We start from the raw sequence: 25,013 nt of genomic DNA on the forward strand, positions 1-25,013 counted from the left end.
AGTTGGCCCCCAGGGACCCACAGTATTCAAGGGGAATTCGTTCCCCATCCTGAAACGTGCCAAGGGGCGCGTTTGCAGAGTGCTGAAACGGGGGGCGTGGCCTCCGGCGCGATGCCGGTATGTTTATTTGTTTTATTTAGGAAGGGAGGCTGCGTAGCCCCCCTTCTTTTACTCATTTTTTGGCCCTAGGGACCCCATCTCCCAGGGCCTGCCCCCTCATTTTTTATAAAAAGATTTAAAATTTGGGAAGGGGGCCGTGTGGCCCCCCTCCCGAGGCCTTAATCAGCCCCGGGGACCCCATCCCCCGGGGCATGGCCTTTTTATTCTTTTTATTTTGTTTTGTAGGGGGGCTGTGTTGCCCCCCTCCGCTGGCCACTAAAGGCCCCGGGGACCCCATCCCCTGGGGCCGGCCTTTCACATTTATTTATTAATTTATTTATTTTGTTGGGGAGAGGGGGTTGGTGTGGCCGCCCCACTGGGTCACTGATATCCCCGGGGACCCCATCGCCCGGGGCAGGCCCTATCCGTTGGGGGCCGTGGGGTGGTCCCCAATCCCCCCACGGTCCCGCCGGCTCCCCGCCTCCTGCGGGAGCCAGCATTGCTTTTCCACATGGGGAGCTGCTAACATGCAGCTCCCCGTGTGGAAAAGCAATGTGGTTTGAATTTTGAAAGAGAGAGCAGGTTTCTCTGCTCTCTCTTTCAAAATTCAAAGCAAGTTTGCTATGGTTGGGCGGGAGCCGCGAGGCTCCCGCCCTGCCATAGCAAACAGCAGTGTCCCAGGGGTGGGCACCCCGGGACACTACAGGAGCCGGCCCTGAGGGGTGGTGGTCCCCAGGGCCATCATTGGCTCCGGGGGGGCCGCGCGGCCCCCCTCCCACCAATTTACAAAGCCCCGGGGGGTGGTGGCCCCCACTTTACATATTTAGAGCCCTGGAGAGGTGGCGGTCCCCAGGGTGTGTGGGGGGGCTTGAGCCCCCCCACACAGGATATTTATTTATTTTTATTAAAAAATACACAAGCCCCGGGTGGTAGTGGTCCCCGGGGCTGCGGGGGGGGGGGCCATGAGTCCCCGCAAATATTTTCACAAAGCCCCGGGGTGGCGGTCTCCGGGGCTTGGGGGGGGCCTTTGAGCCCCCCACCCATTCATTTTTAAAGCCCCGGGGGTGGCGGTCCCCGGGGCTGGGGGGGCTGTCCCCCCCCCACATATTTCCATAAAGCCCCGGGGGGGTGGCGGTCCCCGGGACTGGGGGACCGCTTTGGGCCCCCAACCCAATAGTAGCATAGCCCCCTGGATTTGGCCTTGAAGCGCGGGAGTCCGCACTTCGTTTTTTTTATCGGCAGGATCCACGCACCCAGCGCGGATTTTGCCGATTTAAAAAAAAAAAAATATATTTTTTTTTTTTGGGGCCCTGGGGTCGTTGTGGGACCCCCTAAGCAGGCCTAGGGGGTCATTGTGTTTCTACTCTGCCCCCTTTTTGCGTTCTCCGCATTTTTTCTTCTGTTTTCTTGTGCCTCGGTTCTACCGAGGCACAAGATGGCTGCCAACACTTCCTGGTTTGGAGTGTTGACAGCCAATTAGCATACAGCTCGTGCTCGGCAGGGTGCGCGGATCCACCGCGCCCATAGATATATCTATGATTTTACTCTTGATTCTCTCAGGAACTGCTGAACGGATTTACACCATTTAAGCAAAAGGCATGAGTGTGAACCAAGGGCTACCTTTTTGCCAAATTCGGTGTAATTCCATTCAGCAGTTCGGGCTGTAGCTGCGATGAACGGTTCCTATGGAAAATTGCATGGGGAAAACACATTTTGGGACCCCCCTTTTTTCTCAGCCCCCGCTTGACGAATCACCCCGAGACTTTCAGGATAGGAGCGGACTGGAGCGCCCCACCAGTTTTGAAACTATTGCGAAGATTCGTCAACCGGCGCCAAAGTTATTTCAAATAGATGCGGATTTCCTATGGATAATAGGTCCTAACTACTGGCGACCGCCAGTAGGATATATATATATATATTAGGAAATGCCACTTTGGTAATAAAATCTTTCAATTACCGGAAGGAGTGCGGCTCATTCCTTTCTCAGGCAGAGAGGTTTGGTGAATGTTTAAGCGGCTTGGTGCAGCCCTGAGCTACGCACCGCCTGTCAAGAGCGCCAGTAAACACCCGAAAACGGACCATTTTTGTGGAAGTGGAAACACGTAGGGTGTTTGGTGCCACCAAGGAATGGACTTTGGTTTGGGGCCCCAGCAATGTCAAAATTAATTTGTCTGGGGATTCCGGTGTGGTAAAATGGAGCACGAACATTAAGAGCAGCGCCCACTGGAGGGTAAAAATTAGGAGGTTCACAGTGCACTACATGGTCCAGCATGCCTGAAATCAGCCTAACGAGGCACCCACCAGGGGGCAAACTGTGTACATTTAAATGGCAATTGTCGTGTTGGTGTGCTGCGTTTACCTCGAGTTGCTGTGGCTTCCTCTGACGAAGGTCAAGATGTGACTGAAATGCATTAGGAAATGCCACTTTGGTAATAAAATCTTTCAATTACCGGAAGGAGTGCGGCTCATTCCTCTCTCAGGCAGAGAGGTTTGGTGAATATATATATATATATATATATATATATATATATATATATATATATATATATATATATATATACATTTCTTAAACTTTTTAGAAACACTGACACTCACTGAATGATGTCATGAGTGATGCCACTGACCATGTCATGAGTGATGTAATATGTGACCTGTCATCAGCAGCGCATTGCAGAGGCGCAAGTTATAATTAGCTCAGCTAACTAGAAAGGCCGATTTCTCTCCTTTGGATGAGTGAAATGTCATCCTAACTAAAACGTCCCTGAAACCTGTGGTTTTTTCAGTGAATATCAAAGGTTTTTTAAATGCTAATTCCTAACTATAACGTCCCTGAAACCAATGTTTTTTTTCAGTGAATTTCTAAGGTTTTTTAAATGCTAATTTCTAACTATAACGTAGTAGTCGCGTCTGCAGAGCGGTGCAGAACGAAGGCTGGGCTTCTAGCCAGCGCTCAGGAATTCTGCTGCGTAGGACTTACAGGAGGTACCAGGTGTGCTTCTTGGGCCCCAAAGTCCCTCAGGCATAAAGTGGACTTCATCCCCCAAGCCTTAGTGTGCCAGGAGGCGCGTTTGCAGAGTGGTGGAGAAAGGGGGCGTGGCCTTCGAAGACCTCTTAGCAATCCCACTTTGTTGGACTTACTGGAGGTAACAGAATGGGTAGTTGGCCCCCAAGGACAGCCTTGGGGGTCAACTACCCCTCCTATTACATGCAGTAAGTCCCACACAGCAGCAATGGTAAGTTCTTGTAGCAGGCCAAGCCCCCTTTGCCCACCAGTCTGCAAACGTGCTCCCTGGCACGCTCTTGGATGGGAATTAAAGTCCCCTTCGCTGCTGGGGGTCCTTAGGGGCCAACTAGCTTACCTGATACCTCCATTAAGCCCAAGCTAATAGGATTGCTGAGAGGAGGACACAGGCCATGCCCCCTTTCTCCTCCACTCTGCAACCATCTCTAAAACCTATTTTCTGTTTTCCTGGTGAGGACGGAAATTGCAATGACGTCGGTGATCGTTATCCCTGCAGTTTCGTCGCATAAAAAAATTATAACTATATAATTGTAGGACAGTAGGATCTGCTTCACATGGGTACCCCACATTTTTGCTGGTGTTTCAATGTTTTTCGACCTTAGTCTGGCTGTGGCCCTGCTAATCAGGACGCCAGCCTAGCTGCTTCCTCTCTAAAATGGTTTCCATGTACATTAGGTACATTTCTAATTGGATTCTGGAGTGCCTTATAAGCCTCTAGTATATGGTATACTATGTACCTAGGGCATAGGTACCTCAGAGGCCTACCAGGGGCTGAAGCATGTATCATGCCACCCCTGGGAAGCATTCCAAAATGACACCACAGGTCTGCTACTGGGTAAGGTGGTGCTTGCACCCCTTACTGTGGTATAGGCTACCTATATCACTACCATTGCACACACATATAAAACCTATAAGTCACTCCTGTGGCAGGCCTAAACAATCCTGAAGGCAGAGTGCTTGGTTTTTATGTGAGAGGGTGCCCCTGCGTGAGCAGAGCCCCTCTGCAGCGTTCGGAGTACCTCCTCTGATTCTGATGCTGTTTGTGGTGCATCCTGACCATATACTCTTAAGTGCAGTATAATATATATATATATATATATATATATATTCACTGAAAAAACCATAGGTTTGTCACATGTTATAGTTAGCTGGACATTTTACTGATAAAAAACCAATGAAATTCCCCCGTTATAGTTACTGTAGGCAACTATAACTCACGCGACCGTAATCCTCTGCTGATGCTAATACTGTATTTAGACACTTATTTGCCCATGTCTTCTTCCATTAAATTTTAGCTATACATATATTACAAATATTTTTTTTTCATAAAGACACATATGTCATCAGCAGAGGATTACGGTCGCGTGAGTTATAGTTGCCTACAGTAACTATAACGGGGGAATTTCATTGGTTTTTTATCAGTAAAATGTCCAGCTAACTATAACATGTGACAAACCTATGGTTTTTTCAGTGAATTTGCAAGGTTTTTTAAATGCTAATTCCTAACTATTACGTGTGTGAAACCTATGGTTTTTTCAGTGAATTTGTACGGTTTTTTAAATGCTAAGTTACTTTACGCCATTTGTGGCGTGCGCGCCCACTTAACGCAGTTAGTTCCGTGCGCGCACGGTGCGCTTCGCGCACCGTGCGCGCACAGTGAACACGCGGTGCGCTTCGCGCACCGCGTGCCCACGTTACGCTAGATGGGCCATGAACGCACGATGCGCTTCGCGCACCGTGCGCACATGGAGGACAAATGATGAGCATCATTGTGACAGGTAAAATATATGTTTTGTTTAGCTCTAATAAGCCATGCACAAAAGGTGCCCTTCGAGCACCTTTTGCACACGGGGTGGGGAGAATGTGGATATTTTTTTTTTTTTTAATTATTTCTTACCGTACGCGTACGGTAAGCGTAATCGGCGAAATTGTCGAAAAAATTAAAATTGCCTTTTTCCACTTGGGGGATCGTTGGGGACTCCCTCGACATGGCTAGGTGCTTGGGAGCTGTGTAAACAGCCCCTTTACATGTTTTTGCACTTGGTTTTTCAACCCCCTGTCAGAGTGCGAGAGAGAAAATGGCGGCCGCCGCTTCCTGGTTTCGACCGATTCGAATGTTTACTAAGATCTAAGGGCCAATCAGAATCGCGCTCGCGCACGCCACCGTACGCGTACGGTAAGCGCACCGTAAGCGCACCGTAAGCTGGCTCAGATATATATATTGATTTAAAGGCTATTTTCTCAGAATCTACTGAACAGATTTACACCAAACCTACAAAAGGCACTTCCTTGACCTGAGGACTACCTCTCTGCTAAATTTCAAGTAATTCTGTTCAGCCGTTCGGGCTGTAGCTGTGTCTAAAGGTCCTATGGAAAAATGCATGGGAAAAACGCGTTTTGGGACCCCCCTTTTATCTCAGCCCCCGCTTGACGAATCCCCCCGAGACTTTCAGGGTAGGAGCGGAGCGTAGCGCCCCACCTATTTTGAAAAATTCGCGAGGATTCGTCGACCGGCGCCAAAGTTATTCAAAATAGAATGTTGCGGATTTCCTATGGAAACGTGGTCCTAACTATAACTACCTACTGGCGACCGCCAGTAGGTAATATATACACACACACACACATATATATATATATATATATTCATTCTCATTTTCTCTCTCTCTCTCTCTCTCTCTCTCTCTCTCTCTCTCTCTCTCTCTCTCTCTCTCTCCCTACCTACCTACCTACCTACCTACCTACCGGCAGTCCCCAGTAGGTAGTAATAGTTAAGACCTAGTTTCCATAGGAAAAACATTTTATGACTTGGCTATGACTTTGGCGTCATTTGACCAATCTGCATGAAATTTCCCACAAAAAGTGTCACAGTGGGTAGTATTCTTATGGAACGTTTGGAGGTGATCCGTGCAGAGGGACCGAACATTTGGGGTGCAAAATAAGGTTGCATTTGTAATGTTAATTCCCATGGGAACCTTTAGCCACACCTACAGCCCGAACCACTGAGAGAACTTACTCCAAATTTGGCAGATAGGTAGATGTCGGTTCAAGGAAGTGCCTTTTGCTTATTTGGTGTAAATCCGTTCAGTAGTTGTTGAGAAATGTAAGTTTAAAATTATAGTGATATTTCTGGCCGCGGATATTTCGCAGTGGTTCTTGAATAATCGCAAATGCACGTGCCAATGGGAATGCTCAGATTGGGCGCAATCTGAATAGAAAGTTGCAGCCACCATTTTATCTATCGGGAACTGTTCCGGGGCTGAAAATCTATGTGAAAGCCCACATAAGGGGTCAGGGTGGAGATACTCTGATCCTATGGTTGAGAAATGGGGGTGTTAGTGACACAGGTTATGAGTCCAAAATTAGTTATTTTTTTCGAGCACAATATTTGCGGCAATGCTGTGTCCGCCAGCGCCGACCCCTCGTGTACCATCGCAGGGACATCACTACCATCAACGCCATCGGTTGATTGGTGAAAATATAAAAATAAAAATCAATTATTCATTGATATTCATCGTTCAGAGACATTGATAAATGTTTTTATAGAGTTATTTATATAGTGAGTTATCTACTGTGATGGTTATGATTTATTATTGTGAGAAGTTGGCCTGATATATGCTGTCCACTAGTTATAGTGAGCACCTTGTATCAGTCCAAACAACCCCTTATGGTGATAGGTTAAAGACAACCTTTGTTGAAAGCTATCCTAGTGGCAGCTATGAAGAGCAGCCTTCAGGCTAAGTCTTGAAGGAATGTAAAGCAGCTTGTTTTACCAGTCTATAATCACTTGAATGACCAAATGAAAGGACAACCACACCAGGTATATATTTAAAATATATGTATTTAAGATAAGACACACCCCTATAGTCTCTTTATGAGGCTGCAGTTCGAAGTACTTAAGTTACAAGTCAGTATTCAACAGTAATAGCACAAATACACGTTTTGGGCCCTAGGGGCGCACCAAACCATATTCCAATAAAGTGGTATAAGAACCACGACTGAACGAGACACAAGGCCTAGAGCCTGTAGAAGTGCTTGGACCACAAGAAACCACCCAAGGTAGTGACGCAGTGTGAGAACATAGCCGCGAATCGCCGTTAACTTCTATGGGGAAAGTCGCAGTTGGAAATTAAGAGTTTAAGGACACTTAGAGGATGACTACGAGCGAAACCTTTTGGACTTAGAGGTGTCTAGGGCCAACACCCATGGGAGCACTGGAGTACTCGAGTTACCTCACCCAGGGAAGCCGGGTGCATAGGTGTCAAATGGTGTCGGGTCGCGTCGCTGTTTTCAATGGAAGCTGCTCAAGAAGTGCTGTTGCCGTGAAGAGGAGAAGTGTCCAGAGAGATCCAAGCCTGGATCTAGGATGGAAGGAACTTGAAAGCAGAGGGGACAGAGTCGGGGTCACTTACCAGTGACCAAGGGCACGATAGTCCAATGCCCACAGATGTCGGGTGCTTCAGGTGAGTTGACGGGTGTCTTGACTCTTCAGCCACAAGGTCCAGGAGGCATTGATGACGACCAGGAGCCGGATTCGAGCTGTCCCACGAAGTCTGTCAGGTGCTGCGGTGTCAGCGACCAGATTGGACCCAACAAGCCTTGGCAAAGGCAAGTCACTAGCATACAGAGAAAGGACGTCGGTGCAGGCCAGAAAGGTCTGGGGGACTCACCCAGCGAGGGTAAGTCGGGGCACATCTGGAGCAACCAAGAAAGCCCAACCAGAAGAGGAGTTGCCTTTGTGGGGACCCACTAGCCAACGGGCTAGCAATCGCGAAGGAGCCTCGAGTGGTCGCACTGAAAACTGGCTCATGGGTCACTCGTGGAGTGGAGGCCAGAAATCTTCGGTGCAGGAGGTGCTCAAGGCTGGGGCTACTCGGATCCCAAAGCACAACTTCGAGGAAAACTAGGAAGATGATGGATCAGCAAAAGATCACGGTGTCCAGGGGTCACAGTTCCACTTCACCCACGATAGCCACGGGCCTCAGCTTTGCTGTGGACTCAGGGTAGCCTCGGGGAAGTCTGGAAATCCACGTCTGGGGATGCAGAGACATCGGCGTCCGGCGGGAGCTTCAGAATTGCAGACTGGACAGTTGCTTCTTTGGTGCCTGCCAAGCACGGGAGTCACTCCTTGACCCCAAGGGAGATTTCTTCAGTCTTCTAGTTGAAATAGAACGTCGAAGGTCCAGGTTATATATGTTGCAGAGTTTCGTCCAGGATAATCTAAAGTAGAAAGGACTGGGTTCCCATACTTATACAAAGTTTGGGGGTTGGACATACTCTAGGGACCCACCTGTGGGAGGGTTTGGAAAGAGGGGTGGTTACACCCATTTCCTTTGTCCAGTTTCGTGCCAGAGCAGGGGCAGGTAGCCCCTGCAACCGGTTTGAACTGGACTATGCACAGGGACACCAAGTGTGCCCCCAGTGCAGGACTTCAAAGCACCAGAGAGTGCTCCCGCCCATCCCCTGGGACAGTAAACCTATTGTCTAGACCTTCCCTGCCGGAGTTTCGGTCAGCGGCAGGAGGCCAGACCCGTGTCTGTGGCAGAGGCATCCATTTTGTGATGTCAGGGCTGTAGAAAGTCCTTACGAGGTTGACCAGTGTGAACATGTCTCTCCCTCTAGAAGGGTGGAATGCTACCCCGCCGCCAGAACTGGCAGGGGGCAGTATTCCAAAGCGTTTGACACCAAACACGACATGTTTCCGTGCAGTCAGTCCAAAGTTAGCATTTACCGCGAGGTTATAATGCACTTAAGAGTATGTGTGTGTGTGTATATATATATATATATATATATATATATAATATATATATATATATATATATATATATATATATATATATTCATTTTTTAACTACTGGCGGTCGCCAGTATGTAGTTATAGTTAGGCTCCCTACCTTCTATTCCTCCCTCCACTCGGTCACCACGGGTGTCCCGCAGGGCTCCTCCCTTAGCCCTTTGCTTTTTAACATTTATGTTACGCCTCTGATCCATCTGGCTGAAGCTCTCGGGGCTAAGGTATTGGCCTATGCGGATGACAAACAGCTGCTCTTCACTTGGGATAAAGCTTCTAATTCGGTCCTTGCGGCCCAACAGTGCCTTCGTTCCATCTTCACCTGGCTGGCGGACGCTCAGCTCAAGTGTAATGAGCAAAAATCGGAGATCCTGCTTTTTGGCACTTTTCCTACCGATTTTCGTGAACAGCTGTGGCCACAGGAGCTTCCTCTTCCCCTATCTGAGGGACAGCCCGCTAAGAACTTGGGTGTCTGGTTCGAGGAGAATCTTTCTTTTTCCACCCATATTAGGAAAACTGCTGGCTGCTGCTTTGGCCTTATTAAAACCCTTAGGAATTTTTTTCCTCTTCTTCCGCAGGCAGCCAGAGATACAATCACCTGTGCTTTGATTCTCTCTCGGCTGATTACGCCAATTCTTTATATGTGGGGACCCCTGGGTACATGATTAAAAAACTGCAGGTGGTCCAGAACACGGCGGTCAGATTGCTTCTGGGTATTTCGTCAAGGAAGAGTGTCACTTCTCACCTGCACTCTCTTCATTGGCTACCCGTGGCAGCCAGGATCAAGGCCCCATCTATCTCCAGAGGCGCTTTTCCTTTTATGTCCCCGCGCGGGCCTTGCGCTCGTTGTCCCTATGCCTAGCCTTGGTTCCGCGCTTTAAACTCCAGAGGGCCGAGGGCTGTTCTCTGATGGTTAAAGCCAGCAAGGTCTGGAATGCACTTCCCCTAGATCTTCGCCTCACTCACGAGCTTGCAGCATTCAAAAGGAAGCTCAAAACACATCTTTTCGCGTGATTGGCTATCCTCTCCCCTTGGTTTTCACGCCGGGACACTTACGAGTAGCCGAGCGCGTTACAAGTGGAAATAACATAACATAACATATATATATATATATATATATATATATATATATTATTTTTTTAACTATTGGCGGTCGACAGTATGTAGTTCTAGTTAGGACCAAAGTTTCTTTAGGAAAAGCATTTTTTGTTTTGCCAGTAACTTTGGCGCCGCTTGACGAATCAGCACAAAATTTCCAAAAAACTTTGCCTCTTTGGATTCAGTTGCTGTGTTGAATGTTTCGGGGTGATCCGTCAAGCGGGGTCGAGAAAAAAGGGTGGTCTCAAAACACGTTTTCCCCATGTTATGTCTATGGGGATTTTTCATTTCTTTAACACAACTACAGCCTGAACCGTTTAAGGGAATTACACCAAATTTGACAGAAAGCTAGATGTTGGTCCAGAAAGCATGCTTTTTGTGATGATTTGGTGTAAATATGTTCAGTAGTTTCAAAGATATTTATGTTATAAAGATATAGATATCTGGAATCCCAACAGCCTACTGAAACCCTACTGAAATTTGATTGGCTGCCAACACTTCAACCAGGAAGTGTTTTGGTAGCCATCTTGGGACTCGGTTGAACTGAGTCCCACAAAAAATGTTTTAAAAAATAAGAAAAAGGGGCATGTAGAAACACCTTGACGCTCTAGGCCTTCCCTCGGGCAAAACCCCCCTTTTTTTTTTTATTTGCGGCAGGATGCGCAGATCCGGCCAGCGAAAAAACTGAAGCGTGGGCTCCTGCTCTTCATTTAATACCGGCCACCGGGTGGGCCAGGGCCTGGGTGCATTGTTTTATTAAGGGAAGGGGGTGCACGGGCCCCCCTCCTGGGGTTTCTTAAAGTATTAATGCAGGGCAGAATCCCCACCTCTCCGTGGCTTATTTAATTTTAAATGGGGAGGGCCTTTCCAACCCCCCCATCCGGCTCTTGGACCATCACCTTCCCGGGGCATTATTGCAATTTGATGCGGAGGCCGCATGGACCCCCGCTTTCCCGGGGATAATTAGAAAATGGGAGGGGCCCACATGGCCCCCCTCCTGGAGCCCTAGATGGCACTGTGGACCGCCACCCCCCAGAGCCAGCTCCTGCAATCTCTCGGGTGCCACCGCTCCGGCCATGCCATAGCAAACACTGCTTTGCTTTTAGTAAGCGAAAGCAGAAAATGCTCTCACTTACTAGAAGCGGAGCAGAATTGTTTTTACACACAGGAAGCTGTTTGTTAGCAGCTCTCTAAGTGTAAAAGCACTGCCTGCTCCTGCAGGAGGCAGGGAGCCGGCAGGGACCGCGGGGGCCTTGATGCTCCCCCCGCGGTCACCAACCTTTAAAAAGTGGGTGCTCTGGATGGGACCAGGGAAACCAAACTACAGGTTGGGCCCCAGGACAGGGAGTCCCCAGGCCAAAACTGGGTTGGGAGGGGAACCGCATGCCCCCCCTTCCTTTTTATAAAAAAAATAATACATTTAAAAAGCGGCAGATCCCGGGGGATGGGTCCCCGAGGCCAAAACGGTCGTGGGAGTGGGGGGCCATTTGGCCTCCTCCCTTTAAAGAATATGAGAAAAAAGTCCAGGGGATGGGGCCCCTGGCCAAAATCGGCCAGGGCAGAGGGGCTGCACACCCCCTACCCCGTTGAAAAAAGGCCAGGCCCCGGAGATGGTGTCCCCAGGGCTGAAAACGGCTTGAAAAATTTAAGAAAAAAAACATCGGCAAGCCGCTAGAGGGCACGCCCCCTTCCTCACCACTCTGCAAATGCACCTCCTGGTCCACTGCCAGTTGGAGGATGAAGTCCCCTTTGGCTCCAGAGGGTCCTTGGGTGCCAACAAGCGCTCATGTTACCTCCAGTAAGTCCCACACAGCGGGATTGCTGAGAGGTCTTTGGAGGCCAGGCCCCCTTTCTCCACCCCTCTGCAAATGAGTGGTGGAAAAAGGGGGCGTGGCCTCCGAGACCTTTTAGCAATCACACTGTGTGGCAGTTACTGGCGGTAACAGGAGGAGATGGTGGCCCCTAAGGACGTCCTTGTGGGCCAACTACCCCTCCTGTTACCTTTATTAATCCTACACAACGGGATTGCTGAGAGGTCTTCGTGGCCCGTCCCCTTTCTCTACCACTCTGAAAATACAACTCCTGGCGCACTGCTAGTTGGGGGATCAAGTTCCCTCAGCTCCTGAGGATCCTTGGGCCCGAACAACCCCTCCTTTTACCTCCAGTAAGTCCCACAGAGCAGGATTTCTAAGAGGTCTGCGAGGCCACGCCCTATATATTATATATTATCTATCAAATTATGAGTAATGCCTTGCTCTTGAAAGGAACGTTTCTTTTCAATTTATTTAGTCGGTACAAATATCACCATATTACCACCATCAACCCGTTTCAACCAAACTGGTTTAGCTTACATATGTATATATGTATATCTATGTTTATGAATACATATGTATATTCACTGAAAAAAAACAAAGGTTACAGGGACGTTATAGTCAGAAAATAGAATAAAAAAGAAACCTTCAAAATTCACCCAAAAAACCAAAGGTTACAGGGATGTTATAGTTAGGCTCACATTTCACTTGTACAAAACCAGAGAAATTCAGCAGTTATAGTTACCTAAGCTAACTATAACTTACTCCCCGCAATGCACTGCTTATGACCTCACATATTACATCGCTCATGAAATGCTCATCTACATCACTGATGATATCACTAATGACATCTCAAATTACATCACTGATCACATCATCCAGGGAGTGTAAGTTTTTTCTAAGATTTTGTTTGTTAAACATTTATAATAAGCTCAAGTAACCATAACTGCTGAATTTTTATACAAGTGAAATATAACGTCCCTGTAACCTTTGGTTTTTCAAGTGAATTTCTAAGGTTTTTTTAAACTCTTTTTCCTAACTATAACGTCCCTGTGACCTTTGTTTTTTTTTCCAGTGAAAATATATATATGTTGGGTAGAGGAATGGAAGGCATCCCAAAGGGGCCGATGCTTCCCCCAGCACTTTAAAAAACACCTCACTTTTTCTCACAGGATTTCTGCCCTGAAATTTGGATCTCTGGATCTGCAAATTCAAGAATAGATGCGTGAATTTTTTGCAAGACTAGATATTCACAGACCAACTATGCATGGAAAAAACAATGTGAAGTAAGTGCTGTTGACTCCAGGGTTACCTGGTCCTGGGCACAGAGTCTCCATGCACAGCCACAGTACAGTGAACCGAAACCTTGTCCCCTGCAGATATGGAGGGGTTTGGCTGCGCACTGCACATTTCAATGCATCTCAAACGAACTCTCAGGCAAAATCTCAATCTAACCACTTGACCATATTATGACCATTAGATTGTCACTCAGCATAAGCTCTGCACCAACTCTCAACCCCTGCATCTCATGCACTAGACTAGACCAACTCTCAACATAACCACTTGATTGCATCTAAAGCTAACTACTGCACTACTCCTCAACTTAACCACTAGAACGTATCTCACCTTATCCAGTTGCTCACATCTTGATTAACCACGAAAACACACCTTAACATAACCATTATGCCAGTTCTCAACTTAACCACTAGAGATCACATTGGTCTAAGCACTAGACTACATCTCAGCCTAACATACTGCATCTCAACCAACAGACCGCCTTGCAGCTTAACCAATAGATTACAGGCCTGATTTGCAAAGGTAAACTTACACTTTTGTGTAAGTTTAAGATTGCTTGCTACTCACAAAGGTATTTTACTAGTTGTATCTGTGACTGCAGAGTCTCCATACATAAGAAAATAGGACTGTCCTAACTTTTTATGTGTGAAGACTCTGCAGTCATACAAATACTATGAGTAAAATAACTTTGTGAATAGCAAACAATCTTAAACTAACACAAAAGTGTGTTTACCTTTGAAAATCAGGCCACATGTGTCAAAATAACAACCAAACCAATTCTCAGCTTAGCCACTAGATGACATCTCAGTCTTGGTCGCGATATAGATTAAATCCCTCCATTGCCTTTTTCAAAAAGTAAGTTAAAACAATATTGATGAAGAAACTTCTGCCTTAGAACCCTAGCTTCCAAAGCTCTCGAGGACTCTCTGGTTTCCATGAGACTGTTATGATTGCATGTTGTTTTGTTGGTTTTCTGTTACTTCCTCATACCTTTTATTATTGCTAAATTGTAAAGCGCTCTGATACCCCCATGTGGTCATGTTCGGGCTATATAAAACCTTTTAAATAAATAAATGACCACTTGAATTCCCCTGAACACAACTACTAGTCCACCTTAACCATTAGCCTGCAACTAAACATACCCACTAGACAAAATCTCAACTGCTAGACGACATCTCTACATAACTACTAGACCACATCTTACCTCTCCTGTATGCAAAGGTTACTGCCTAGTGTATTGATATGTGTGATACGCCAAAGATAGCGCTTAATCGCACCAAGTCATGAAATCATCGTTCGCTTGAAGTGTTGAGATCAATGTTTTCTCTTCCACAGGCAAAACTCCTAGCTCATCAGCTGAAAGCAACACACCTGAGAAGCCAGGACTTCCTTGAGAGTGACACATCTCCATTGGCTGCAGAGGCTGCTGATTATATAGATGATGGCAAGGTATGGATTGACGTGTACCTACCTCCACACTCATAACAGTCTGAACCTGTTGAACAAAACATGCTTACTTATACACATGGAAAACATAATAGACAGAGCTTTAAATCCTTACATACCTCATTGTTTCAGTTCTTCCTACTCATGTACCATATCACTGGCCCATCAGAGTCACTGTTCCTTGAAGTGTCCCCAATCAAAAACAAACTCTTCACCATCCTTATCTTTTACATATATATTGTGACAACTTAATATATAAGCCAAATCTATTCAGGAACCTTCTATCCATCCAACCTCAAAAGGTGTATAGTAGAGAAACAGTAAGTTGGCAAGAAAATGACCCATGTAAAGAAACGCCCATGTACTGTTCCTGGACAACTTTGATAACCCGCAAAAGCTTGCAGATACTGTGCCAGCCCCAAAAACAAGACATTGTCTATGAACGCCAGCTATTTGACTGCTTCCCCACTGAATGCTGTCCCAGCTTGTTGCACTGGTATCTCCAGCGTGCACCTGGAATCATTTTCCATACACCACGATTGCTTCCAGGCTTCAATCCTGTAGAAACTCCCATCCATTGAGACCATATCATGCGTTCTGGTCCCTATGTTCTTGTCCTGTTTAAGGTCTTTGAACTTGCCCCTAGTTTGATACACTGATCTCAATTTTGGAGGCTTTTTTATGACTTGACAAGCACCTCAGAGTAAAAGCTGTATTCATTGTAGGGAGGTGGAATCTGACTGCTTGGTTACCCCCACTTTTTGCCTGGTGTTTTGCTGGTTTTCGACTTAGTTTGACTGGGATCCTGCTAATCAGGACCCCAGTCTATCTGCTTTCTCCCTAAATTGGTTGTTCATGTACTTCAGGTACACTTCAGATTGCATTCTGGGGTACCCTTATAAGTCCCTAGTATATGGTATACTATATACCAAGGGCATAGGTACCCCAGAGGCCTCACAGGGGCTGTAGCATGTATTATGCCACCCCTGGGAGACCATTCCAAATGACACAACAGGTCTGCTACAGCAGCCTGTGTAAGGTGGTGTATGCACCCCTTACTTAGATATAGGTTCACTATATCTATCCATATCACTGCACATATAAACCTATCAGTCACCCCTATGGCAGGCCTTATCAATCCTGAAGGCAGGGTGCTGGGTTTTATGTGAGAAGGTGCAACTGCATGAGCAGAGACCATCTGTAGCCTTCGAAATCTCTATTCCGTGGTTGTTTGTGATACAGCCAACCATATACTCTTAAGTGCATTATAACCTCGCGGTAAATGCTAACTTTAAAACGGCTGCATGGAAACATGTTGTGTTTGGTGTCAAACACCTTGGAATCATACCTCCACACCAGTAACTGGTGTGGAGGTATGATTCCACCCTACTAGAGGGAGACATATGACAGCACCGGTACACCCGGTACCAGATTTGCAAACCCTGGCATCACAAAATGGATGCTGCCAGCCACAGACACGAGTCTGCCCACCTGCTGCTGGACAAAACTCCAGCAGGGAATGGCTGGACAATTTTTGTGACCACCTCCCAGACAGGCTTTAGTGTATTGGGGCTGGGTGGGTGCATTCTGAGAGTGCTTTGATGTCTGCACTGGGGGCACATATGGTGTCCCAGTGCATAGTCCAGCGCAAACCGGTTGCAGGGGCTCTCAGCCCCTCCTCTGGCGCAAAACTGGTCAAAGGACATGGGTGTAGCCACCCCTCTATCCTGACCCTCCCATAGGTGGGTCCCCAGAGTTGTCCCACCCCTTCCTTGGGTATAAAGTAGGAACCCCTGACTACAGGACTTTAGATTTACCTGGACGAAACTCTGCTACAGAAACCAAGTACTTCAACTATCTACACTACGTTGGATGACCGAAGAATCTCTCTTGGAGTAAAGGAGTTACTCCCCTGCAAGGCAGGCACCAAAGACGCATCTGACCTGTTTGGATTGGATTGGATGTACATTTGTAGAGCGCGAATTGCTGCCCGGAGGCGTCCAAGCGCTGAGCATACCAATGACCCGCAACAGAAGCCCAGGAAGGGAGAGAAAGGGGGTAATTAGACAGAATGAAATAAAAAGGTTTTCAGCTGTTTGCGGAAGGACGTAAGATTGGGGTTGGCTCTGAGATGCAACGGGAGGCCGTTCCAGGCTATGGCGGCATTATGGGAGAATGTTCTACCTCCGGATCTGGCTCTTTTAATTCTGGGGACCAATGCAAGGAAAGTCTGATTAGAGCGTAGGCTTCTGCTGGGCGTGTAGTGGGTAATTAGGTCCCGCGTAATCCTGGGGCCAGTGTTCCAGAAAGCCTGGTGAGCTATGCACATAGCTTTAAACATAACTCTGTGGCGCACTGGTAGCCAGTGAAGGGATGCCAGTCCAAACCTCACTGACTGTCTGCGGGGAAGGTCGAGTAAAATGCGAGCTGCGCAGTTCTGGACTGTCTGAAGCCTTCTCAGAGTGGAATCAGGAGCACCAAGATAAAGTGCGTTATTAAAATCAAGGCGTGACTGAATTAGACCTTGTACGGCTGCTAGTTTGGCTTCCAGGGGGAGGAGAGGGAGAATTTTCTTTAACATCCTCATGATGCCAAAACAAGTGGCTGAGAGTTTTATGGATTGTATATTAAAGGACAGAAATCTGTCCAGCCAGACTCCGAGACTCTTGATACTGTTTTTGGGAGTTGGGGGGGATCCCAAACTAGGCGGCCACAGGGAGGCGGGGAGACTAAGATCCGAGGGACCTAGAAGCATAAGCTCAGTTTTGTCCCCATTCAATTTTAAGCACGATAGGGACATCCAGGTCTTCACTTCCTCCAGGCACTCTCTGAGTCCGCCCCGAGCAGGTGGATTGGTTGTCTGCGTCATGGAGACCACCAGCTGCGTGTCGTCTGCATAGGAGATGATCTTAATCCCAAATGGGCGGACGACATCAGCCAGCGGCCTCATGTACAGATTAAAGAGTGCAGGGCTCAGAGAAGAGCCCTGGGGGACTCCGCACTTCAAAGGTCTGCTGGTGGACACAGACTCGCCTTCGAACACACGAAAAGATCTATCCTCTAGGAAGGACTGGAACCAAGACCAGGCTTTATCCTTAATCCCGGCCTGGGATATGCGGTACAGCAGAATGTCATGGCTGACCGTGTCAAAGGCCGCGCTGAGATCAAGGAGGATCACTGCCACTGATCCTCCTTGATCCAGGATTTTTCTGGCTTCCTCGGTGACCATGAGGAGGGCGGTCTCGGTCCCATGTTTTGGTCTAAAGCCCGTCTGGGTGGGGTCCAATAGGTGGTGATCTTCCAGGAAGTTTATAAGTTGTAGATTTATATATTTCTCCAGGATCTTACTTGCCCATGGGAGCAGGGAAATGGGGCGGAAGTTGCTCAGATTGGTAGAGTCCAAATTAGGCTTTTTTAATAAGGCTCTGACCATAGCCTGCTTCCATACGGTCGGGACCGTGCCAGAAGAGATGGAGGCATTTAAGACCTCCCTAATAATAGGAAGGGTGGTCTGCGAAGCTGCCATTATTATGTCTGGTGGGGCAGGGTCATCAGGGGATCCGGATTTTATTTTTCGTGCTAAGGGTTCAAGAGTGGCGAGATCCAGAGGGAGGAAGTGAGTCAATGTGGGAGGCTGTTTACTGAGGGGGGGGGGGGTAGCGGGATGGAGAGAGGGATTGAGGGGGAAGGGTTCTTCAGGGGAAAGGCAGAGTAAATAGAGCTTATTTTCTGATGGAAAAATTCAACAATATTATTGCAGTGGGTAGTGGACTTGTCCACCTGCAGGCTAGGGGGCTGTTTAGTTAGTTTTTTAATGATTTGGAAAATTTCCTTGGGTTTAGATTTAGCAAGCAGGATTTTCGCGGAGAAGTATGAGGCTTGTGCCGCTTTTATCAGTGTTTTATATTCACTGATGGCTTCTCAATAGAGGGTTTTATTGTCTATAGAATAATCAGATCGCCAACGTCTTTCCGATTTCCTGCAGAGTCGTTTCTTGTCTCTAAGAGTCTCCGTATACCACGGGGCTGTTTTGTGGGAACGTTTGAGCGTGATTTTCTTTTTGGGCAGAACAACATCGAGAGATTGAGTGATCCAGTTGACATAGGCCTGGTTAGCTAGGCCGGGGTTGTCATTAATCATAGGTGGGTTCTCATCAAGTTTGCTGGTCCACTTGTCAACTGCTAGGTGGGACCAAGCTCTCGTGAGTCTAGTGGTAGGTGTTGGTTCAGGGTTTTTAAACACAGTCCAGTTAATGGGGATCAGGAAATGATCCGTCCAGGGTAGGGGAATAGGTGGACTGGTTAGAAGGCCAGGGCAGTTGCTGAAGACTGGGTCCAGCAAATGGCCCTTCACGTGGGTGGCAGAGGTGACCCGTTGAGAGAGTTGCAGAGCTGCTAGATCCTCTGCTAAGGTCAAGGCTATATGATCTGAAGATGACTCGAAATGAAAATTAAAGTCACCTAGCAGGATGAAGTTGGATGTGATATTAAGACGTTCAGCCACGCTAAAAGGTAGACGGACATGGAACTGCTTCGGGGGGCCGGGAGGGCGGTAGATAAGAGTGCCGGAAAGGCAGCTGTTGGGTGATAATTCAACCACTCGGCAGTGGAGTTGTTCTTTATGAATTATCGCCACGCCTCCTCCTCTCCCTTTAAGTCGGTCTTGGCGGGAGATTTGGAAGCCTGGTGGGAGGGCTTCTATGACCGCTGGATCGGCCTCAGGGGATAACCAGGTTTCTGTTAGGAACAGAATGTCTGGTGTGTGTTCCTCTATTAGAAGCGCGATTTCAGCCGAATGTTTGGGGAGAGAGCGGCAGTTCAATAAGAACATACGGAAATCGTGTAGCGGTTCCATGATTGATTTGGGTTTGAAGGAGTAGTGGCATTTAGGACAGGTAGGCGGCAGGGTATCAGCTTGAAAGCTGTGTCGACTACAGTTGCTGTTGGTTGTCCTGAGACTGTGGAGGGTTTCAGCACTGTAGTGTATAGGTTCTGAGGACTGGGAGGCAGAGGGACTGGCCCTAGGCCCTGACTCGGCGCGGACAAGCGCAGACGAGCTTGCCTTATGCGCGCCTTCGGCGCGCATTCGTCGCGCCCGCTGCGCTCGTCCGCTGCGCTTCCAGTGCATACACATTATTAAAGGGCAGGAAGGGGGCGTGGCCTTGAGGGGGGCGTGTCCCTCGCTTCAGCGTGGCTGATGGCGCCTGCCAAAACTCCCGCGAGCTCTCCCTCTCAGCGCTAGGTCGGCTGCTGGGGATGCTTTCAGGCAGGGGAACCAGGAAGGCAGATACTGGTCGAGTATAGCAGCAAAAAGATAACAGGTATTTTTTTTTAAAGTGAGTGTGCAAATACGCAAAGGCTATCTCCCGGCTGTGCCTCAGGAGGGGTGAAGGTATTCTGACGCGCTCGCAAGTCAGCACCTTAGTTTATACACAACAAGGGGGCGTGGCCTCGAGGGGGGCGTGTCCCTCGCTTCAGCATGGCCGATGGCGCCTGCCAAGACTCCCGCGAGCTCTCCCTCTCAGCGCTAGGTCGGCTGCTGGGGATGCTTTCAGGCAGGGGAACCAGGAAGGCAGATACTGGTCGAGTATAGCAGCAAAAAGATTACAGGTATTTTTTTTAAAAATGAGTGTGCAAATACGCAAAGGCTATCTCCCGGCTGTGCCTCAGGAGGGGTGAAGGTATTCTGACGCGCTCGCAAGTCAGCGCTTAGTTTATACACAACAAGGGGGCGTGGCCTCGAGGGGGACGTGTCCCTCGCTTCAGCGTGGCTGATGGCGCCTGCCAAGACTCCCGCGAGCTCTCCCTCTCAGCGCTAGGTCGGCTGCTGGGGATGCTTTCAGGCAGGGAAACCAGGAAGGCAGATACTGGTCGAGTATAGCAGCAAAAAGATTATAGGTATTTTTTTAAAAAATGAGTGTGCAAGTACGCAAAGGCTATCTCCCGGCTGTGCCTCAGGAGGGGTGAAGGTATTCTGACGCGCTCGCAAGTCAGCGCTTAGTTTATACACAACAAGGGGGCGTGGCCTCGAGGGGGGCGTGTCCCCCGCTTCAGTGTGGCCAATGGCGCCTGCCAAGACTCCCGCGAGCTCTCCCTCTCAGCGCTAGGTCGGCTGCTGGGGATGCTTTCAGGCAGGGGAACCAGGAAGGCAGATACTGGTCGAGTATAGCAGCAAAAAGATTACAGGTATTTTTTTTTAAAATGAGTGTGCAAATACGCAAAGGCTATCTCCCGGCTGTGCCTCAGGAGGGGTGAAGGTATTCTGACGCGCTCGCAAGTCAGCGCTTAGTTTATACACAACAAGGGGGCGTGGCCTCGAGGGGGGCGTGTCCCTCGCTTCAGTGTGACCGATGGCGCCTGCCAAGACTCCCGCGAGCTCTCCCTCTCAGCGCTAGGTCGGCTGCTGGGGATGCTTTCAGGCAGGGGAACCAGGAAGGCAGATACTGGTCGAGTATAGCAGCAAAAAGATTAGAGGTATTTTTTTTAAAAATGAGTGTGCAAATACGCAAAGGCTATCTCCCGGCTGTGCCTCAGGAGGGGTGAAGGTATTTGCATCTACGCAGCTCCTGAAGGACTCCTAAGATTTTGCAACACAGGAGGTGGGTTCCTAAGCTTCCCCGAGGCCGACCAGTGCTCTCAGCAAACCTGAGACCCGCAGCCCTCGTGGGGACCGTGCAACCCGAACCCCTGGGGACCATGCACATTTGCAGTAGCATATACTTTTTGGCGATCTCTGAGGCTGTGCTTTGGGCTACTTATAGTCCCGACCCCGAGCAGTGATTCCACCAAAGATTACTGGCCTACACTCCACGAGTGTTCTGTAGGCTGGTATTTTATGATTTCTCTCAAGTTCCCTTCGCGATCCCTGGTCCGTCGACCTGTGGGTCCCTGAGAAGGGTACTTTAAATTTCAGTGGGCTTTCCTGGTTGCTCCAGACGTGCCCTGACTCTCCATCGCTTGGGGAGTCGACAGGACCTTGCTCGTCCACACCGAAGCATCTTTTCTCTGACCGCGTGGGTTGCAGTTGCCAAGGCTTGTTGGTCTCCAATCCAGACACTGACCCCCCCCCCAGCACTTGACATCCTTCGTGAGACAGCTCGCCTGCGGACTTTGGTCGTCGTCGACGTCTCCTGATCCCCGTGGCTGCAGAGTCAAGCGTCACCTCTTCGCACCTGAAACACCCGACATCGGTGGGCATTCGTCTATCGTGCCCCTGGTCACTAGCAAGTGATCCAGACTCTGTCCACTCTGCTTTCAGGTTTCTCTCAGCTCCGACCCAGGCTTGGATCACACGGGACACTTTTCCCCTTCACGGCAGCAGCACTTTGCAGCATCACGTCATTGAAAACGACGAAGATTCCCGACACCATTTGACACCTATGTACCCGGCTTCCCTGGGTTAGGTAACACGAGTACTCAGGTGCTCACATGGGTGCTGGCCTTCGAACCGTCTAAGTTTAAAAGGGTTTGCTCAAAGTCCTCTCCTAAGTGTCCTTTAGCTTTAAAATTCCAACCATAACTTTCTCATAGGATTGTACAGAGGTCGCTGCTGTGTTCTCACATTGCACGTGTCCCCCGTGGGTCCCCTGTGTCACTACCTTGAGTGGTTCCTTGGGGTCACAGCGATTCTACGTGCTCTAGGCACTGTGTCTAGTCAAGTCGTGGTTGTTATACCACTTTCTTAATATATGGTTTGGTCTCCACCAGCGGCCCACTGTGTATTGTGCTATTTACTGTCGTTCTAGTGCTTTAATATTGTGTATCTTGTTCTCTAATCTCATAAAGAGGTTAGTAGAGAGTGTTTAGTAATAAATACATATATTTTATATATATATACCTTGTGTGGTTCTCCTTTCATTTGGTCATTCAAGAGGTTATAATCTGGTAAACCAAGCTGCTTTACATTCCTTTGAGACTTAGCCTGAAGGCTGTTTTCCATAGCTACCACTAGGATAGCTTTCAATAAAGGTTCTCTTTAACCTAATCATCAATAAGGGTTGTTTGGACTGGTACAAGGTGCCCACTTTAATTAGCAGGCCAACTTCTCCCATTCATCACTTAGATTGAATAAAGGACTGATTCACTTCTGACCTTCCCAAGAATCAACTAGCAGAGGCATCTCTAAAACTCAACTATCATGCCTCAAAGTACAACCATGGTCATCTCATAGATCGAATTAAGGAGTGCCTACCTCAGATGCATCTCCAAGACTCAACTAGTACACCTCAAAGTACAACCATGGTCAGCTCATGGATCAACTAAAGGATGCCTAACTGAAAGGCATCTCCAAAACTCAACTAGTGCTCCTCAATGTCATCACATGGATCGAATAAAGGAGTGCCTAACTCAGAGGCAGCTCCAAGACTCAACTAGTATACCTCAAAGTACAACCATGGTCAGCTCATGGATCAACTGAAGGATGCCTAACTCAGAGGCATCTCCAAGACTCAACTAGTACACCTCAAAGTTCAACCAAGGTCATCTCATGGATCAAATAAAGGATGCTTGACTCAAAGACATCTCCAAGACTCAACTAATACACCTCAAAGTACAACCATGGTCAGCTCATGGATCAACTAAAGGATGCCTAACTCAGAGGCATCTCCAAGACTCAACTAGTACACCTCAAAGTTCAACCAAGGTCATCTCATGGATCAAATAAAGGATGCTTGACTCAAAGACATCTCCAAGACTCAACTAATACACCTCAAAGTACAACCATGGTCGTCTCATGGATCGAATAAAGGACCTCTTTCCTCACAGGCCTCCCCAACACTTGACTAGTACCCTAAAAGCTACAATTTTTGGTCATGTTACTGAGAATAAAAGACTGCTTTACTCACAGGCCTTCCAAAGAATGATAGCACACTTAGTTAGCACCCCTCAAAGTACAAGCTGTGGTCATCTCAGGGATCGAACAAAGGAGTGCGTTACTTCCCAAGACTCATCAGGCACCTCTCAGAGTCTCAACTTCTTGGTTCAGACTGGCGACCCTTAGAAGCACGCAGCTTGTACAAGGTCACTGCTCCAGGAGAGTAGCCAGTGAGTCATGGGACCTAGTGCAAGAAAGGAGATTGGCTCAATAGACTAGCTACCCTTAGAGGCACACAGGACATACAAGGTCACTTCAACAGGAGCGTAGCCAGTGTGCCTTGGGCCCTAGCACAAGGAAGGAGATAGGCTCATTAGACTGACGACCTTTAGAAACACACAGCTCCTACAAGGTCGCCGCACCATGAATGTACCAGTGTGTCATAGGCCCTAGCACAAGGAGAGAGATGGGCTCAGTAGACTAGCTTCCCTTAGAAGAACGGAACTCGTACTACGTCACTGCATAAGGAGTGTAGCCAGTGTATCATGGGCCCTAGCGCAAGAAAGGAGAAGGGCTCAATAGACTGGGTACCCTTAGAAGCACGCAGCAGGTGCTACAGCACTGCACCAGGAGTGTAGCCAGTGTGTTGTGGGCCATAGTGCAAGGAATGAGAGGGGCTCATTAGAGAGCGAACCTTAGAGGCACAGAGCACATACAAGGTTACTTCAAGAGGAGCGTGGCCAGTGTGCCATGGGCCGTAGCGCAAGGAAGGAGATGGGCTCAATAGACTAGTGACCCTTAGAAGCACGAAGTTTGTACTATGTCACTGCACCAGGTGTGTAGCCAGTGTGCCATCAATCATTCAGGGTTGGTAAAGCGCAACTACTCACCTATGAGGGTCTCAAGGCACTGAGGGGGAGGGGGGCGGCTCAGTTGAGTGCTGGGGTCATCTGAACAGCAAGGTCTTGAGGTCCTTTCTGAACTGGGGCAATGTGGGGGCTTGTCTGTGGTGGAGGGGGAGGTCGTTACAGGCCTTGGCTGCGAGGTAGAAGGACTTACCTCCCATTCTGGTCTTGTAGATGTGTGGGACTCAGGCCAGAGTGAGGTCGGCTGATCGAAGGTCTCTTTTGGATGCGTGGAAGAAGAGACGATTGCTCAGGTAATTTGGTCTGGTGTTGTGAAGGGCCTTGTATGCATGGATGAGGAGTATGAAGGTTACTCTTACTCCAGTATTGGAACTTTCATAGATTCCCATGCTTGTATCATTCCCCGTCGTCGGAATGGGAGTCCCCGGTATACATAAAATAGCAATAGAAACCATTACCAAAACAGAAACTAGGCCTAGGCCCATTCTTGTTTTGCAACCTTTCCACCTCTTTTTGTAAAAGAGATCAAACAATGTGAACAACCAATCAGATTAGCCTCACCCCTTAGAACCCTCCTGAGAGAAGCTCAGAACCTCAGATACTGATGGATACATCTGCCAGTGGATTCCTCACCTTGTGAATATCCCCTGCGTCAGCAACATTCGGAAACTTTTGTAGCAGTCCACGCCGATGGGGTCGACGACGACGTCACAGAGACACGGCTCCGCTCGCGACTCCGCTGACGTCACCGGCTCCATAAGAAGACCTCGTCGGCG

General features: G+C 48.3%; 1 protein-coding gene across 1 annotated transcript in view; it reads left to right on the forward strand.

Annotated features, from left to right (window-relative positions):
* Positions 1–25,013, forward strand: part of AK8 (adenylate kinase 8) — an 883,547-nt gene that overhangs the window by 252,916 nt on the left and 605,618 nt on the right. The window contains exon 4 of the mRNA XM_085613911.1: positions 14,450–14,563. Coding sequence (XP_085470037.1) covers positions 14,450–14,563 — 114 coding nt within the window. The remainder of the gene's footprint in view (positions 1–14,449; positions 14,564–25,013) is intronic.

This window comes from Triturus cristatus, chromosome 1_2 (genome assembly GCF_964204655.1).
Source record: "Triturus cristatus chromosome 1_2, aTriCri1.1, whole genome shotgun sequence".
NCBI lineage: Eukaryota > Metazoa > Chordata > Amphibia > Caudata > Salamandridae > Triturus > Triturus cristatus.